General features: G+C 24.5%; 10 protein-coding genes across 10 annotated transcripts; 3 read left to right on the top strand and 7 right to left on the bottom strand.

The window, feature by feature from the left end:
* Positions 1 to 537: 537 nt before the first annotated feature.
* ENU1_040730 (hypothetical protein) lies at positions 538 to 2,250 on the bottom strand (the record flags this gene model as incomplete). Its single annotated transcript, XM_008857547.1, has 1 exon — positions 538 to 2,250. One exon carries the CDS (start codon positions 2,248 to 2,250, stop codon positions 538 to 540), a length of 1,713 nt encoding a protein of 570 aa, XP_008855769.1.
* A 151-nt stretch (positions 2,251 to 2,401) lies between these two features.
* ENU1_040720 (hypothetical protein) lies at positions 2,402 to 2,602 on the bottom strand (the record flags this gene model as incomplete). The annotated part of the gene is made up of 1 exon (XM_008857546.1): positions 2,402 to 2,602. One exon carries the CDS (start codon positions 2,600 to 2,602, stop codon positions 2,402 to 2,404), a length of 201 nt encoding a protein of 66 aa, XP_008855768.1.
* Positions 2,603 to 2,853: 251 nt separating this feature from the next.
* ENU1_040710 (aspartate--tRNA ligase) lies at positions 2,854 to 4,488 on the top strand (the record flags this gene model as incomplete). The annotated part of the gene is made up of 1 exon (XM_008857545.1): positions 2,854 to 4,488. The coding sequence occupies one exon, from the start codon at positions 2,854 to 2,856 to the stop codon at positions 4,486 to 4,488; it is 1,635 nt and encodes a 544-aa protein (XP_008855767.1).
* An 86-nt stretch (positions 4,489 to 4,574) lies between these two features.
* On the bottom strand, positions 4,575 to 5,345 carry ENU1_040700 (hypothetical protein; the record flags this gene model as incomplete). The annotated part of the gene is made up of 1 exon (XM_008857544.1): positions 4,575 to 5,345. One exon carries the CDS (start codon positions 5,343 to 5,345, stop codon positions 4,575 to 4,577), a length of 771 nt encoding a protein of 256 aa, XP_008855766.1.
* A 116-nt stretch (positions 5,346 to 5,461) lies between these two features.
* On the bottom strand, positions 5,462 to 6,052 carry ENU1_040690 (metal dependent phosphohydrolase, putative; the record flags this gene model as incomplete). Its single annotated transcript, XM_008857543.1, has 2 exons — positions 5,462 to 5,731; positions 5,783 to 6,052. 2 exons carry the CDS (start codon positions 6,050 to 6,052, stop codon positions 5,462 to 5,464), a joined length of 540 nt encoding a protein of 179 aa, XP_008855765.1.
* An 86-nt stretch (positions 6,053 to 6,138) lies between these two features.
* Positions 6,139 to 7,764, bottom strand: ENU1_040680 (guanylate binding protein, putative; the record flags this gene model as incomplete). The annotated part of the gene is made up of 1 exon (XM_008857542.1): positions 6,139 to 7,764. One exon carries the CDS (start codon positions 7,762 to 7,764, stop codon positions 6,139 to 6,141), a length of 1,626 nt encoding a protein of 541 aa, XP_008855764.1.
* A 118-nt stretch (positions 7,765 to 7,882) lies between these two features.
* Positions 7,883 to 8,758, bottom strand: ENU1_040670 (ribosome biogenesis protein, putative; the record flags this gene model as incomplete). Its single annotated transcript, XM_008857541.1, has 1 exon — positions 7,883 to 8,758. One exon carries the CDS (start codon positions 8,756 to 8,758, stop codon positions 7,883 to 7,885), a length of 876 nt encoding a protein of 291 aa, XP_008855763.1.
* A 2,104-nt stretch (positions 8,759 to 10,862) lies between these two features.
* ENU1_040660 (hypothetical protein) lies at positions 10,863 to 11,609 on the top strand (the record flags this gene model as incomplete). The annotated part of the gene is made up of 1 exon (XM_008857540.1): positions 10,863 to 11,609. One exon carries the CDS (start codon positions 10,863 to 10,865, stop codon positions 11,607 to 11,609), a length of 747 nt encoding a protein of 248 aa, XP_008855762.1.
* A 667-nt stretch (positions 11,610 to 12,276) lies between these two features.
* Positions 12,277 to 14,628, bottom strand: ENU1_040650 (hypothetical protein; the record flags this gene model as incomplete). The annotated part of the gene is made up of 1 exon (XM_008857539.1): positions 12,277 to 14,628. The coding sequence occupies one exon, from the start codon at positions 14,626 to 14,628 to the stop codon at positions 12,277 to 12,279; it is 2,352 nt and encodes a 783-aa protein (XP_008855761.1).
* Positions 14,629 to 15,704: 1,076 nt separating this feature from the next.
* Positions 15,705 to 17,258, top strand: ENU1_040640 (hypothetical protein; the record flags this gene model as incomplete). Its single annotated transcript, XM_008857538.1, has 1 exon — positions 15,705 to 17,258. The coding sequence occupies one exon, from the start codon at positions 15,705 to 15,707 to the stop codon at positions 17,256 to 17,258; it is 1,554 nt and encodes a 517-aa protein (XP_008855760.1).
* Between the last annotated feature and the right edge of the window lie 1,249 nt (positions 17,259 to 18,507).

Raw genomic sequence — 18,507 nt, 5'->3', positions numbered from 1 at the left:
AAGTATTAAAAATATTTAGAAGTATTATTTCTACTCAAAGACTTTTTAGTATTTTTATTTTTAATTATTCTGAGAATAAACACACATTATGGGACATATATTTGAAATAATATAAAACTGTTGTTATAAGAGTAACTGAGAACAATGAAATAATGAGAATATATAAATGGGTAGTGAAGAATTGAATAATCATCTTTAGAGTTTTAAGAGAGAAGGTATTATCATAATAATTTCTAACTTTTAAAAATGTCTCTTTATTTAAAGATTGAACTAATAAAAGTATGAAATTAATTCCTTATGACTAGATTATTTAATACATTGGAATTGGTTTATAAGATTATGAATGAGTTTATGAAGTACATTGACTAGCATTAATAGTTTGGAGTTAAATAACAATATTTTGAAATACATTTAATAAGTTATATTCATCTTTTTTAAAAATTGAAAAAAAAAATAATAATAACCAGAAAAAATGGAATAATTGAGTTTGTTCTTTATTTAATTTATCTTCAAAGAACAGGAAATATACGGTTGATATTATAAAGGAATGTCTTGATAATTTGATTTCTTCTTCATTAATTTTACTATTATAATGATACTAATTCCAAGTAATACTACTAAAACAACTCCAAGTAATATCATTATTATACTATGATTACTTGAATGTATTTCAATATTTTCTTTAGGTATTTCTTTTATTGGATGTTGTTTAGTTTGTGTTTTATTGAGATGTTCACTACTTTTAATTAATTCTTTCTTTTCAGATGTTGTAACATTTCTTATTTCTTGGTTTTTCTTCTGAATTGATTTTTCGAAATCTTTAACCAGTTGTTTCTTCTTCTTGTCTAATTCTTTCTTAATATCTTCATTCTTTATTTTTTTGTTATTTTTGTTTTTCTTTATTTGTCTCTTTTGGTTTCTTCGCTTCCAAAAAATTGGAGATCGTGTAAACCGCCTTCGACGGAAGAATGGTCTTAGAATGAAAAACCTTCTCCTAAATTGCCTATTAGCCCCAATTCTATTTATTTGCACCATCACATTTCCTCCATCATTCTCATCATTCTCTTCAACTCTTAAATAAACCCACCTTGATTGATTTTTTCCTCTTATTGTTATTCTCTCATTTCGTCCATTTTGACATTTTGCTCTTTCAACTGAAATACTTTCCCCTTTGCAATCTTTTAGTACTTCAATATGAGCTGATCCTGTACTTTGCCAGCTACAAGTATTAACACTAATAGTCCCTCTTCTTGGTACAAATACTTTATACCATACAGATCGTTTGTATCTCTTACTACTCTTATTTAATGTCTTTTTAGTTCTAATGAAATTAATTTTATCTGATAAAAACATATTATTTGACACCCTTGCCTTATTACATTCATTATTATACATTTGATTTTTATCACTAAAACTTTCTATAGAATATCTGTCAAGCATTTGATAAAATCGTCTAATGTATTTTCCACCATTTCCTCTTCTAATTACTTGACTATTAATTTGTTTGTTCTTTCTCATTCCTGGCAGTGCCGTTACATGGACAAATACATTCCCATCATATTTTCCTTTAAATCGAATTACTCTACCATTTTCATTATTACATTTCATAGTCTCATATTTAATTGGTTTGCCTCCACAATTATCAAATAATTCTATTTTAACTGGCACTCTTGTATATGAACTACATGTAGTGATAATTCTCTCTTCTCCTTTGTTTACTTTCAGTCTATACCATTTTTGTCCATTCCCTTGATAATATCTTTCTCCTAATAATGGTGTAGAATCAGGACAAGTTATACCTCTATTTTGTGGCATTTTCACAATTACTTGATTTGAACGAACACGCATAACAGTCCGTGAATCATTGTCCAATCCTTTTTCTTCATTTCTTGAAATAATTGTTACACTAATTGTTTGATGAGGTTGAACCACGTGACGAAGTTCTGCTAAATGAGATTTTGATATTGTTTTGATGATACACTTATTTTGGGTATATAAATATACTTCTAATTTATTCGGTGGATTATTATAAAAGTCTAACCTCAACTTAACTCTTCTTGCTGAGGTATTTTTAAAAACATGAATAACACCTTTATGTTTTCCTTCATGGCAAGGAGATTCAACCAATTGTTGAAATGGTGGAGATAAAATAACTGTTTGCATTTTATCTCCTGACAAGAGTATTGGTGAATAACTTGTCGTCACAAATTGTAATAAAACCCCAATTAAAATGAGAAGAACAGTTCTCATTTCCTTTTAAATCTCTTTTCAAGTTCTATTGGCAGATTTTTTATTTTATAAAAACAAAATTTGATGTTAATAAGTGTATTAAAAAGGAAATAAAAGCAAAAAACTTACTCATTCATCAGACACTTAGTTTTTGTTATCTTTTAATTGTTTGTTACCAATTTTTTGTATTAGAGTTATCATCATCACTAACAATCTGTTCTGGCAATAGTTCATCTTCATCATCTAAAGGACCAACTTGTTTAGCTAACAAATTTGCAAATTCAAAAACATCACCTTCGGCATCCTCAAATGCTTTATTAACACAAGCATCATCAATACCTAATGATGGAATTTCCAATTGACCCTCAGTCATTACTTGTTTAGTTCTTCATATGAAATTTTCTTATGTGATTAATAACAAAAATCAATCTCCTTTTAGATGACGAATCACCAAATAGGTCCACGTTAAGGCATAATTTAGAGAATTTAGATGTAATTTAAAGGAAAAATAACCACATTCTTTTTGAAGGACACAAAAAAGAAAAATTCAAGGAAAGTAGTAATCAATAATCTGACTAACAGAAACCCCTATTTATGCATAGATGAACTGAACTACAAATTATTATGGCAGCTACTCAAGAAAAGAAACCACAACTCCCACCAGTCGTTCTTTTGAAAACACCAGAGCTTGTCTCAGGTGAAAATTTCAAAGTTATGCCAATGCACCAATCTCAACCATGTTATAAAACAGGATTGAAATATACTGAAATTGAAGAACTTGTTCCAGCTATTGCAGAACAAAAAGTTACTATTAGAGCACGTGTTCAAGCTGTAAGAGGTAAAGGAAATATGGTATTTTTATTCCTTAGAAAAGGAATTTATACATGCCAAGCTCTTGTTATGAAGTCAGAAACTATTTCTAAAGAATTTGTTCAATTTTGTCAAAAAATTTCAGCTGAATCAATTTGTGACATTACTGGTATTGTCAAAGCTGTTGAAAAGCCAATAGAAAAAGCTACTCAACAAGATGTTGAAATTCATGTTACTTCAATTGCAGTTGTTTCTCTTGCAGAATATCCACTTCCAATGCAAATTGAAGATTTAACATTCCCAAGTTCTGTTTTTAAGAAACAAGAAGAAGATATTGCTAAAGTTGATGAAAAAATTGCTAAATTTTTGAAGGATAATGAAGGAAAAGATCTTACAAAGAGACCATTAAAAGATGAATACGCTAAGTTATTAAAAGAAAAGGCTTCAGCACAAAAGTATGTTAAAGTATCACAAGATACTAGATTAGATAATAGAATGTTAGATTTAAGAACTGTTACAAATATTGCTATTTTCAGAATTCAATCAGCTTGCTGTGGATTATTCAGAGAATTTTTAACTTCACAAAAATTTGTTGAAATTCATACACCAAAATTGATTGGATGTTCATCTGAAGGAGGAAGTAATATATTTGAAGTTAAATATTTTGATAGAAAGGCATATCTTGCACAATCACCACAATTATATAAACAAATGGCTATTATGGGAGATTTCCGTAAAGTCTTTGAAGTTGGACCTGTTTTCAGAGCTGAAAACTCTAATACCAGAAGACATTTAACAGAGTTTGAAGGACTTGATATTGAAATGGAAATTGTTGAAAATTATCATGAATGTATTGACGTTATGGAAAAGTTATTTACCTTTATTTTTGATGAAATTCCAAAACGATTCCCAGATGAACTTAAAGTTATTAGAAAACAATATCCATTTGAAGACTTAATCTATAGACCCTTCTTAAGATTAACTTATAAGGAGGCTATTGAAATGTTAAGAGCTTCTGGAGAAACTATTGGTGATTATGATGATTTCACCACCCCACAAGAAGTTAAGCTTGGTGAATTAATTAAAGCTAAGTATAATACTGATTTCTATATTCTTGATAAGTTCCCAGCTGCTATTAGACCATTCTATACTATGCCAGATATTGATGATCCAAATTATTCTAATTCTTATGATGTCTTTGTCAGAGGTCAAGAAATTACTTCAGGTGCTCAACGTATTCATGACCCAGAATTCTTAATGAAAAGATGTATTGAAAAGGGTGTTGATCCAGCAACTCTTAAAGATTATATTGAATCATTCAAATTTGGATCATGGCCACATGCTGGTTGTGGTATTGGACTTGAACGTATTACCATGCTTTATCTTGGTATTCCTAATATTCGTAAAGTCACATTATTCCCTCGTGATCCAATCAGACTTAATCCATAAACTAATTTAATATTGTTATGGCTATATTAATTTTTGTATTTGTTTTAAGAAAAAAGTTAAAAATTAAAAAAGTTTTAGAGAATTACTTATTTTTTCATTTTTCTTAAGGCATAAATTCCTCCAATTACTGTTGCTGCACCAACACCAATCATTACTATTTCATTACAAGTTGGTTTTCTCATTATACCTTTTATATAGTCAAGAAGACTACAAGCACTTCTCCATAATTTTCTTGTCCAAATATTTAAGAAAGTAACTTGTGAAACTTGGTAGTTGTTTTTGTCTATAACCTCTTCTACTTCTTCAGTTTCTTCATCATCTTTTTGTTCTTGAACAAGATCAGTATTTAAGACATTTTCAAGTTGAGTCTTAATTTCATTTTCCCAATCTACTTCTTTTAATATTTGTGTTATTAATTGGTTTACTAATTCAACAATTTGAGGATTAGAAGTATTATCTAATTTGATTCCTTTTAAAGTATTTATCATTTTTTCAACACTTTCTTTTTCTTCACTTAGCTCATTTATTCTCTTTTTTTCAATTAAGTAATGAGCTGAAAAAGTAGCAGCATCCTCTATCTTATCATTAAGAACTAAAACATTAATATACATTATAGCAACATTACTTGAAGCATCACTTATTTTGCTGTATAGTTGGTCGAACATTTTTTTAATTTTTTCATATTCACCAGTATTTGACATAGCATGGAGATAATGAATAAACACATTTTCAACTTCTTTTGATTGTTTTCCTGTGACAACAATATTTTTAAGGTATAGCTCACATAATTGAATTGTTTTATTGATATCATTTTCAATTATGCTTTGATTAATTGCTTCTTCAGTTATTTGTTCCATTTTGATTTTTAAGATTATTAATTATAAAGATTATTTTACGATTTTCTTATCTTATTGAATGTGCAATTGTTGCACCTTTGGCTTATTAAAAAAAATTAAACATCATTATACTTAATTCATTTAGTTTGTTTTCTTTCTTTCATTAATTCTTCACAAAGTGGTTTAACAGTAGAAATTGGTTTTTCTGGCATAGACGTAAAGAACTGATGAAGATCTAATCCAAATTTTTTTTCATACTCATCTGCTTGAATGCACATTTCTATCTTATCTAATTGTGCACAAAATTGAGCAACTTCTGTCTTTTTCTCTTCAAATTCAATCCAACAATTTTTAATCTCTTCACCAATTTCGTTTGGTAATAATTTACTCATTTCTGTGATTGCATTCTAAAAAATTAAAACTTAACACCGTTATAAGGATATTCTTTCTTAACAAACTAATTCTCGTTTATGTTTTTCTTCTGGAGTGACAGGGTCATTTGGTGTTATATCTCCAATAAGTGCCTCTGCCATATCATGACATAAGGATACCATAATTGCATGATTTCTATCTAAATGACTTGGACAAAAAATCATAGCCAAAATAGCCATACGATACATATGATCACTAATACTTTCAGGATTAGGAACATTGTTATAAACCCATCCTGTTCTTGGGATATGTTTTAGGTCATTCATTAAATGAAGGAATTTCATTATATTTTCCATCGTTTCAATACTTCTAAAGATTTGAAGATTGTCTCTTTTTGTTTCAGAAAAAAAAGAAAATAAAGAGAATAAGTTAATTAATTAATTTAAAAAAATGAAAAAACCACTAAACAACAAAAGCAGGTAAGAATGATAAGTAGTTGTGATTGAGATAATCCAACAACAGCAAAGAACAATAGTTTAATAGTGTCTAATATAGACAATTGCCATACTGAAAATACCATGAATAAGGCTAGTATAGTAAATGCAATAATACTTAAAGTTAATGATTTACAGAAATTCATTCTAGTAAATTTCATTATTAAGAATGAAATAAATAAACATAATAAAACACTAATTAATACATCCCATCTCATATCATCAGTAATAAGATCAAGTTGACGTTTTAATAATTTAAAATAATATTGTTTTGTTGGACCAACAGAATATTTTTGGTAATGATTTAAGACAACATCTTTCATTGTGATAGCTACTGACTTTGACTTATCTTTAATAATCATTAATGATTCTTCCATAACACCTGAATTAAAAGAATGGCTTTGTTGTTCATTAGAAAATATATATAATTGAAATGATTCATTGATAGAATTAATGAGTTTAGTACGTAATGATTGTGTTGATAAAAGATTATCTAATCCATACATTTGTTTATCAAATAAAGAAAGAGATTCATTAGCATATAATTCCTTCTTTTCTTGAATATAATCTAAATCAGCTGGTAATACAATAGCTCCCATACGTTGATTATATTTATCTAAAACTTCTTTTAAAAGACTTTCTCCAAAATATTCAGCAATATGAGAAACTAATGGACTTATTTTTTCTTTCATTAATTCATTGATAAAATTCTTAGCATAATTTGCATATTGTTCACCTGTAACTATTTCATGTAATTTGAATGGTTCAGATGTAAAAATCCATTGTTTTAATTCTTCGATTTTATTACGATATTGTTGATTAAGTATATCATATTTAATATTATCTAAATTAGTAAATTGATAATGATCATCAATAGGTTCAGGAAGGACAAATAGTCTTTGAACAGGGAAGAGTTGTTTAATAGTTTGAATAATTTCATTATATTCAGTTATTAATGGTTCATTATCAGGGTTATCTTTTTCTTTTAAGAAATGATTAAAAAGAAGATCGTGTTCATTCATTTTCATGACTTGATTATAATCTTCTACAACCCAAGTCAATATTGGAAAATGGAATGAAGAGATATGATGTTGATGATAATATTGAGCTAATTGAGACATCAATGATAAAGATAATACATCATTAAATAATAATTCATTTCTAACATTAATAATTAAATGAGAACTTCCCATTAAACCAAATAAGACAATGTTTTTATCAAATCCTAATGGATTACTTGATAATCCCTCAGTATCAAAATAAATGACTTCATGTTCTTTGTTATATATTTTTTTTATAAGAAATTCAATTCCTTTTGTTTGAGGTAATGAACCATGTCCTAACTCAAACCTAGATGTTTTCGTTAATGAATTTAATAGAAATGATTTTCCAGATTTTCTTGGTCCAATGACAGTAATAGGAATCAAACTATGAATTTCTTTGAGATAATCTATTGCTTCTTCAGTAATACTAAGCGTCATATTATTATAGTTTGGACGGAAAAATTGTATAGTTTTTGCTTCTACTACAATAGAAAGTAATACCAGAATTAGTAATGTATTTATCTTTAACATAAGTAAGTGTTTAATGTGTGAATATTTTGATCATTTTTAAAGAGGGTTTTTTATAAATAAAATAAAATAACAAAAAATAGTAAAAGCAATCAAATTACTCATAATTAATCTTAATTGATTAATTAGAACTCTCTTTATTTTCTTTCTCATCTTCTTCAATCTTCACTTCATTATCAAATACCTCATCTAAAATTGATTTCTTCTCAACAATATTCTTTTGTTCTTCACTCTTTTCTTTTGCTATTTGTTTAGAACGAGCAGCAGATAATTGAGCTTCACGACGTTCCATAGAACGAATAACATTAGGAGAAACATATTTTTCATTTAAATAAACAACTGACCCACTAAAGCAACCAGAAAGTATTTTGATACATCTCATACAGTATCTTGGACCAATTTCAACAAGTGATAACTTTTCATTACCACTTCCATCAACAATTTGATAATTTCTCATCCAAATACGATCATCAACAATAGAGAATTGTAATATATGGTCAATAAATGGCTTTGACTTTGGATAATTTTGTTCTACATGGAATATTTTTGATATTATTTCTTTTATAATTTTATTTTCATTACTTGAGTCAAATTCAGCACCAAAACTAATAATGGGTCTTGAACCTTTTAAAGCATTTCCTGTTAATTTTAAATTAGACATAGTAGTAATATTTTCTACAAAAAACTTAATAGAAGGTCCATGTGGTGCACAACAAAACCATAAATATAAATCAGTATGTTTTCTGTTTTCGAAGAAAATGCATGTATCACAATTTCTTAAATCACATATTTCCGCAATTTCATGAAAATGTCTTTTATCATCAAATTTTGGTTCTTTTTTATTATGTGGAATCATTGAAATAAGGTCTTGCATTAAATATCTTTGCTTTGCTGATACTCCACGTGATGCTAAAATCAAACACCTTGACCATGGGGCTTTTGGCTTTACGTCTGTTTCATTATCTTTTCTTTGTTCTCGTTCTATTCTTTTGAGCATAGTTTATTGATTATATTAGTTTTTTTTTTTAATAAAAGGGTTTTATTGTTTTCTTTTCTTTTTTTTTTATTTACTTATGAATTAAAAAGATATCATTATTTTATTATTCAAATTTAATTAAAAAATATCTTGAGATTGTTTGACTGGTATTAAAGACTCTCTTTCTTCATGATGATTTCTTGCAAAAGAATTGTTTCATAATATAATGAAATGTTTTATTTAATAATAGTGATACAGGAGCATACTTTTGCTAATTAAACATATCTAATTCTTGATAAATAGTTTTTAACTGAAAAGATATTTATAGAATAATAGATATTACTCTTTATTAGTATTACCCTTCAATGAAAAGAGTTATTCTTTATTGAAAGTTCTTTACTTTTCCATGGCTTTTTTTTTGAGGATGTACTTTATTTTTTTAGTTATTAGTTTTGCTTAGAGAAGTATAATTGAATATGTTCATTTTTAATTTGTCAAAACCTTATAGTAATTTGAAAACTTTTGGTTTTGAGTTTTTATTTGAATTTGTTAGTTGCTTTGCTTTATAAATTGAAGCATTTTATTTTGATATTTAAAGAATAAACGAAACAATAAAATATACCTTTAGATACAAAAGTTCTTCTCAACCAAAAAAAGTTTAGAGAAAACATAGAAATAAAAAGGTTATTTATGTGCATAAATACTATAGACATTATAAAGAATTTAATATGTAAGATATCTTTTATTTAAAGACTTAAATTTGTGGTTTTTAGTAACATGAAGAGTTGAATTATTTTTAAAAAATAGAACAAATAAAAAATTTATGAATAAAATGTTATATTTATATAAGTAATTAATAATTATCTTATATACAGTTTATTTCAAATAATTGATATAATAAAATAATAATATCATTGATTGAAATATTAAATAATATAGAATAAAATAGTTAATATAAAAAAGTTGTTTTATATAAGAATTTAAGAATCATAATTATTCAATTAATGATATTTAATAGTTACTCTATCAGTGTTTTAAAAAAGAATATTTCTAAGATTATCTTTGATTTATTACTGCATTAGAATTTTTATAATATCTTTTTTGAAATTTATTTCAACAAAAACTTTAAACATTAGTTTAATTTATAATATTCTTAACATAGTTATAAGGGGTGTTTAGTTTCAATACAAAAATTTATGAGTAAAAAAATTTAAATAAAAAAGAGAGTTGAAACAGAATGATTTTGAGTGTTTAAGAATAAAATTATTTTTAAATAAGTTGTTCACTAAGATAATTTCATAGTGTTGTATGGTTGTGTCATAAGATAGAGTAGTCCATTCAACAATAGCTTTTTTATTTTTGGAGTAAATGTAATAGTCACTTTATAGATGAAACAAAGATATTAATATTGAAAAGATAATAGATGTTATTTATAAACAAAATTCTCATTGTATTTTTGTTTGAAGATATAACAAAAATATAACACAATATTATAGAGGTTATCAAGGAGATTCTTTGTTTTGCTCTATTAATAAAAGTAATGCTATTATTAAATGAATAATAAGCTTCTTGCTAAAAAAAGAAGAAGAAATAACGAAAACCATTGTCAGTCAGTTGATAAGATCTAAGACATAAAAAAATATAATTCGAATAATTAAATTTATTAAGTCTTACTAAATTTCCTTCGTTATATAAAACAAAAATAAAGTACTTACAACACCAGTAACAATTAGCAGAATTAATAAACAAGAACTTCAAAATTTAATCAAGTCTGAAATTAGAAACAGATAAAAATATCTTTTTTAATGATTCTTCCTAAAATAGCAAATCAGCAAAGAGATATAATTGAATAGATAATGAATATATTATGACCAAATGAACGGGAAAGACACAGAGATTAATAAACAATCTCTTTCGTTAGGAAAAAACTAAAAAAAGAAAGAAATCTAAAAGAAGAATCAAAGAAATAGAAGGAGGAATAGTAAAAACAACAAAAGAAAAGGAGAATAAACAAATATAACGTTCATCTAACAATGCGTAAAATAAAAAAGAAAAATAGAAAGATAAAAATAGAAAAAGAAAGAAGGGTATTTTAAGACACATCAAAAAACTAAGAAAAACAAGAATGATGCAACTTAAGATGAAAGGTTTAAAATTCCCATGTCCTCTTCATGTCCTTATTGATGGTCCTGTTGAACAAAGTGAAACTAAAATGATTTTTGAAATGGTTTGTAAACAAGAATTATATGATAAAACAATTCATTCAGTTTGGTTATACTTAGAAAGTGGAAAAACAGCTGTAGAAGAAACATTAAAGAATCATGAATTCTTAAATATTTTACATAAGAATATATTAATTGAATCACCATCATTAGAAAGCACAATGGGAGTATTATCAATTTTAACAAGAAATGATCCTGTTACTTTTCTTTTAATGGGAAGTTATAAATTAATAATCAAATTATTTCAATATAGATTAAAAAATTCAGTATATATGATGGCATTAGACTGTTTATATTCTTTAATATCAACTCATTCTTCTGAATTGATATTAAAATTACTTGAAGAAAATGATTTATTATTTATTATTCTTAATGGTATTTCTAAAGAAAATGATAAAGAAGAAAATGAATTATGTGCTGCTATGCTTAAAATTTCTTTAAGTTGTGAAGGAGTTAGAAGAAAATTATCAAAAGACTTACCTTATCTAAATAATTTTTTAGCACATTTAAATTATATTTATCAAAGTATATTAGTTGGTATGAATAATCATATTTTATTAATTTGTCTTTGTGAATGTATTGAATACCTCACTTGGGACTCATCTATTAAATTTATTATAGAGTCTTATTATAGTGGTTTATTACAGTAGAATAATTATTTATCATTTGTATATTGCTATTTTCATCTCTTATTCATTTATTTTTATTATGTTATTTTTATTTTAAGTTCTTTCCCCTAATTTTTCTTAATAGTAGGTTTCTTTTGTTTTTAAACTTTTTTTTCATTTAAAGTATAGCATTAATTGAAACATGTATAATTCTTTTGTTATCCATGTATCCAGAATATGCAAGACATTTGATTCTCTTTAGTTCTTGATTGTATGTATTCATTACGTTCAGTTGTAAAGAAGTCATATATTTTTATTAGTTCTGCTAACGAGTAGTTGTTGGATGTTGTTTGTTATGTTAATTGAAAATAACCTTTTCTGAAGTAATAGTTACATGTGATTCATTTCTTTTTTTGTTTTACCTAAAATATTCTTTTTGTGTTATTTTTGTTACTATTACTATTTATTAAAGAAAAGTATTAAACCCATAATTTTTAAAAATAAAAACAAAAATAATAAATTAGTAAATTAAAACATTTATTTTAGAATTACCACTTTCATCTCTTCATTTAGGTGAATAAGATATAAAGGGATTCAAGAAAAAAAAGAGATAAGAAAGTATCATTTTCAAAACTAAATTGATATTCATTCTACAATCTCTAATATTTTATTTTTTTGGTTATTTCTAAAAATAAATAATAAAAAGCTATCAATGATTTACAGGTGGATAATAAATCAAATGAATATTTTTTAAATGATTTAAATTGATATATCTAATCAAATTATAAATGTCATATGTTATTAAATCAACAATATCAATTCTTGGTTTAATAAGACAATTTACTGTGTTTGGATCAATCCCAAAAGCAATCATAATTTTTTGTAATGAGAGAGATGGTTTCATTTCACCTTTAAGAGATAATTTACGAAGAGTAGAATCACTAAAGTCTCTAAAAAATTCCCATTTTTGTCGAGGTAAAATATAATCAACTTTCCAATCACAATCTAATCTATTCTTATATTTATTATAAATATTGATTAATTTTAAATATCGGTAAGTATCTAAACTTATTTGATCAATATACTCTCCTCTTCCATATAATTCATATAAACTTTGAACATGTTTCCAATAATCATTTACTCTATTAACACCATCTTTTTGTTCATGAGAATCTTTCATATCTATTTTACATAATTCAACAATTTGCTTAAATAACCACATTTGATTTTGGTCATTAATACAACTAAATGCCATATCTTTTCTTGATATATTAATTGTTATTCCTTTTTTTATATAAATTACACAATTTGTTGTAAGAAGAAAACAATATAAATCATATGTTGAATTACTAAATATCATTTTAAATGGTTTTGTAACAACATTATTCATTACAGTCATTAAATATTCATTTGTCATGGCATCTTCTTTATTAAATTGAATTAAAATAAAATTACCATTACCTTCACATAATTTTGAAAAACAAATATTTTTTAAATATATTTCACCTGAATATGAACGTATTTTTGGTGGAAGAAAAGTAATAGAGGAAGGTGTTATTTGTACACAAAATATTTTTTTAGTAAAATCAATTGAAGAATCCTTTTTAGATGGAATTAATTTCATAATATCAAAAGCACGATGATATTTATTTGTTTCAATGGTATTTAATAAGAATCTAAAATGAAGATTATATTCATTAAATGAATATTTGTTTATTTCATCAATAAATTCTTGTGTAATTTGATTTGGAACAATAATATTTTCTTGTAATAGTTTTTCAATCATCCATTCCCATCCAAATTCAAATGATTTTGGAATAATATACTCTTTCATTTTCAATAATTTTGAAAATGATTGTTCATTAGATATTTTAAGGTCTGACTGAGAGATTGAACATTGTCTAATTACTTCATGAATATTTTTCCATGAACTTGGATGAAGAGAAATACAAATAACTTGTAATCTTGAAGATTCAAATGATTCCCAACAAGGAAGGATAGTATGTTGAAAATAATTTTCAATTCTCATTTGGTCATGAGTTAAATGCATAGGAGAAGTTTTTCTTAAGAAAGGAATTGACCCTTTAAATGAGATATAAACATCAATGAACTTTTCTCTTTTAGAACAAAAGATATGATTACAATTATTTTGATTGATTTCTATCATTTCTCCATATATTTCATCATAAAAAAATAGTCCCATTTCACTTTTATTTTGTAATTTTACAACAAGATGTCCAAATGGTTTAAAAGAATCTAATGGCTTTTCTAAATTTTCAACATTTATTGATTTATAACTTTGAAATATTCTTGTTGTTTCCCATTGTCCAAATTGTATGGCATAAACACAAAATTCAAATACAAAAAAACTTTGGTGCATTGGAAGAAATGGTTCTTCAAATAATTTTTCTATACGAATATAATTAATAGCTCTAAGTCTTTTATACTGAATAACTGAAAGAGTTCTTTCCTTTCTTCTTTCAATTGTATCATTTTCTTCACTTTGTTCATTTTCAATTGTATTATTTTCATTATCTTCTTCTTTTAATACATTTTCATTATCTTCTTCTTTTAATGTTTCTTCTTTGGTTGAATGAAGAAGTTTTTCTTTTTCTTTTATATAGTCACCAGTTAATTCCTCTTGACTATCATCAGAAATTTTATTGTTATTGTCTAGTTCATCTTCAATGCTAATTTCCATTTCTTTAACTTCTTGTTGTAATACTTCATTTTTATATTCTACTATCATTTGTCTAAACTCTGGACAAACTTGATGAATGTATTGAAGGTCAAAAGTTATTCTCATTGTCACTTTATTTTCTTTGTCTTTCAATTTTTGCATTCCATTCTTCATAACCTGTCCATTCATGAATAGTTCAATCTCAGTTATCTTTTTACTCTTCTTTAATTCTCCAATTTTATTCCATTTTATGTCATATACTTGTTGAAAATATTTATTAAACACTTGACGTTGTCTACTAACAGAGTAGTCCACTGGAAAAAATCCTTCTTTTTCACATTGAATATTAATTTCTTTAACTTCTTCTTCTTCAAATGACATAATTTGTAAAATAATTATTTCTTTTTTAAACTATATTTTTATTTTAATTTTACTATTTTTTATAGTTTCTTCTCAAAAGTTATTCTTTTATAATAAAAAACTATACTTTTAGAATTTATAAAACTATTTAAACTGAAAAAAAGGAACAAAAAAATAAATACAATTCTATTTCATATTACTTTGTTTTGAAGATAATAATTTCGGGAATTGTTATAATAAAATACATAGTTGTTCAAAGATATTGTTTTATAATAATATCTTTTAAGACTAAGTACAATTAATATACAATTAATTATTTTTTATAAATAATTTAAAAATTTTTGGTATTAAAAAAGATTTTTGTAAAACAAAAAAGGGTTAATATTGTTTTAATGAATTTTTTATATTAATTTTGTTTTAATATTCAATTATAATTGAAATTAGAAATATTAAGTGATTTTATTATAATATTCATTTTAGTAATTTTGATATTGTTAATAAATCTTGTAAGAGAGTAAAGTGAATGTTCAATGAGTAATTTAAAAAAATAAAAATTGTAGGATATTGTTGTTATAATTTTTTTTAAGTGATTTGCTATTAAATAAGTATTATATAATTCTAATAAATTACTATAGCACTAAGTTTGTGTTATTCATATCGAAATGATTTAGTCACTTTTCATTCTCATTATCAAAATAATAGAAAAATTGATGAATATGTAAATGAGACTAATGCCTTTACATAAAAAGATAACAAAATACCTACAATAATGGAAATGTTTTTTTTGTGAATTTTTGTTGTAAATTTTAATATACATGAAATAACAAATATTTGTAATAAATATCATTTATATATTTTTTATAGGTACTGTACTATTGTTATATGACAATAATATTAATGAAAGAATAAAAAGAATAATGACAAGAACTAAAAAAAATCAAATCCATAAAATTGATGAGTGACTATGAAATACTAAAAATGTTAATTTTAAAAAGAAATGAAGAGAATGAAATAAGAATGTTTGTAAACAACTCTTAAAATGAAAAAAAAATAATGAAGGTAGAAAATACTATACTCAATTAAAGGAAAAAAATGCTATGATAGAGCAGTTGAAAAAAGAAATAGAAGAAACAAAGAAAGATAATGTTGATGCACCGCTACATACTAACGAAGAAAAGTTAAAGGAATTAGAGGAACAAACAAGCAAACTCCAAAATACATATGACATAACTCAAAAAAGAAATGAGGAACTCGAGAAAGAAAACACTGAAATGAGAAGAATAATAGATGAACTTAACTTAAAAGAAGAAAATGACAAAAAGATAAAAGAAGAAAATATTCAAAAAGATAAAGAAATTGAAGAAATGAAACAGAAAAACAAAGAGGTAGAAGATATGATTAATAACGAGAAAGAAAAGACAAAAAGAATGGAAGAGGAAATTAACAAAATGAAAAGAATAATTGAAAAAAAAGAAATTGAAGAGAAAACTTTTAAAAGAATGAAAGAAGAAACAGAAAAGAAAATGAAAGAAGAAGTTAGTCAAAAAGAAAAAAGGATAAATGAATTAGAAAGAAAAATAGAAATATTTCAAATAGAAAACATTGAACTTGTTCAACGAAGACTAAAAGAAAAGAGGGAAATGATATGGATGAATCAAATTGTTTCAAAGAAAGAAATAAAAACAACAGAAAAGGAAGAAGAAGAAACAAGCAAGTATAAAGAAGAAGTAACAGAAGTAAGATTTATCCAATCAGTTATTCCATTTAAAGTTATTGAAAGAAAAGAAAGAGAAAATGTAGATATTATCGGAATGAAAGGAATGAATCTAATAGTTGAAAATAGAAAAGAATTCAAAATTATTGAAAGAAATGGAGAAGAAAATGAAAGGATTAGTATCGAAAAGCTCAATGGACAATATATTTGTAGTTGTTTAAGTTTAGAACAGAAAGAAATAATGTTTTGTATGAAAGAAGGTATTTATTCAAAAATTTATTTCTGTGATTTGAATAAAAAAGAAATTGAAAGCACAAACTGTTCATCTCCCGGAAGAATTATTTCTTGTACTCCATTAGATGAATATAATTATATTTTTGTTGAACAAAACAGTTATACTATTGTTAATGCCTTTAAAAAAAACTTAACAAGTTATATTTCATATTCTGCAAATAACATTATTAAATTACTTACTTATAATGGAGCCATCTATTATATTTCTGAAATAAATGATTCACAAAAATTAGTTATTGTAAAAGGTTCAAATAAAACATTTATATCCTTAGACAAAAATGTTATTTCAATGGATGTAGGATATCAATGTTTATTCCTTATTACATCGTCATCATTATATTGTTTTGATATAAACACAAAACAATTTGTTAATGAATTGTCATTAACTCATTTTAATTCTCCACGTATTATTGCTACATCTCATAACCATAGAGTGGTTGCTATCGGGTGTTGTAATGATGATATAGTATTTTGGAATGCATTTATTATGGATACAACTAAGTCAGTTAAACAATTTACTTTAAACCCTCTTCTTGTCAATTCAAAACGACCAGAAATTACAAAAATCATTTGGAATGAACAAGGAAATGCATGCTCTGTTTCTTGTGGGTTCCAAATCTTTATTGCATCCAACGACAATTAAGTGTTTTATTAATGATTTCTTTTTAAGGAAATTTCCAAAAATTCATTTAATGTATTTGTTTTTTAAAGTAATGTTCTTGTAGTATTTCATATATCATAATTTTTCATATTGAAAATCCTGACACATGAAAACAGAGTCAAGAATAAAGGAATATAAAATAAAATATCTTATTTTCCAATTGACTTATAATAACTTATTATTAATAATTTAATTTTATTTGAATCTAAAAGATTTATAAATAATATTTCATACTTCATGTAACTTGAAGAAACTTCTTTTATTTGTTTTGGTACATCAAATAAGTATCAAATTATATAGCATAGCTTTCTCATTTTTCTTTTTTTGTATTATTTGTTATATTTTTGACTTTGAGTTATTCTTTGTTAATTTAAAGAAGTTGTTCAATGTTTTTATACTTATCTATGTTATAAACAACATTTTTGGTGTGAATTAAATTATTTAATGTATGAATGTTTTATTGTTTATTTATTTAAATCCTCTGTTTAAAGTTAATATCATAAACAAGTTATTATAAATACTATAAAGTTATCAAGTATTTTATTTTTATGATAACTAGTATTGTTTTATTTTCATTAAACATAATTTTTCCTATCATTATTTTTTTAATGACTTTATTCTTTATATATTATTTTGAATATTTATCATTTATGTCATTTGTTCTTCTATTTTATAATTTTTTAAATAATTAGTGTTTTGTTTGATTGATATTTGATATTTTATCAATGTATTTTTGTTTAGTACTATGTAAAGAAATAAATAAAAGAAAAACATAAAACAATATCATTATACCTTTGATTATTTTGACTAACATTTTTCAACATATACAACGCTATAACATTGATATTAGTTGTATTTTGAATTAAGGTAATCTTTAGATTCAAAACTTTGTTACCAAATGGTAACCAATAATAAACCATAATTAATTTTTATTTTATGCATCAAACCATTTATCTGTGTTTGAATTAAATAATTATAATACATAAAATAATTTTATCTAATTTGTATTATTTAAGAATAGTTTATATTGATTATTTTGTTAATTTATTTATTTTATTTGTATTTTATTTGTTTTTGATTAGATATTATTTGAATTATTTATTATATTATATTTTGATATGTTTATATATTTTCTTATTTTATTTATTCTTTTTTACATATTCTTCATAATTTATTGATATTTTATTATTCATTATTTATGAAATTATTATATTTTGTTTGTTTGATATTT

The sequence above is a fragment of the Entamoeba nuttalli genome, assembly GCF_000257125.1.
Source record: "Entamoeba nuttalli P19 unplaced genomic scaffold asmbl_2759, whole genome shotgun sequence".
NCBI lineage: Eukaryota > Evosea > Mastigamoebida > Endamoebidae > Entamoeba > Entamoeba nuttalli.
The sequence above is the reverse complement of the archived record's forward strand: the minus strand, read 5'-3'. Positions and strand labels throughout refer to the sequence as shown.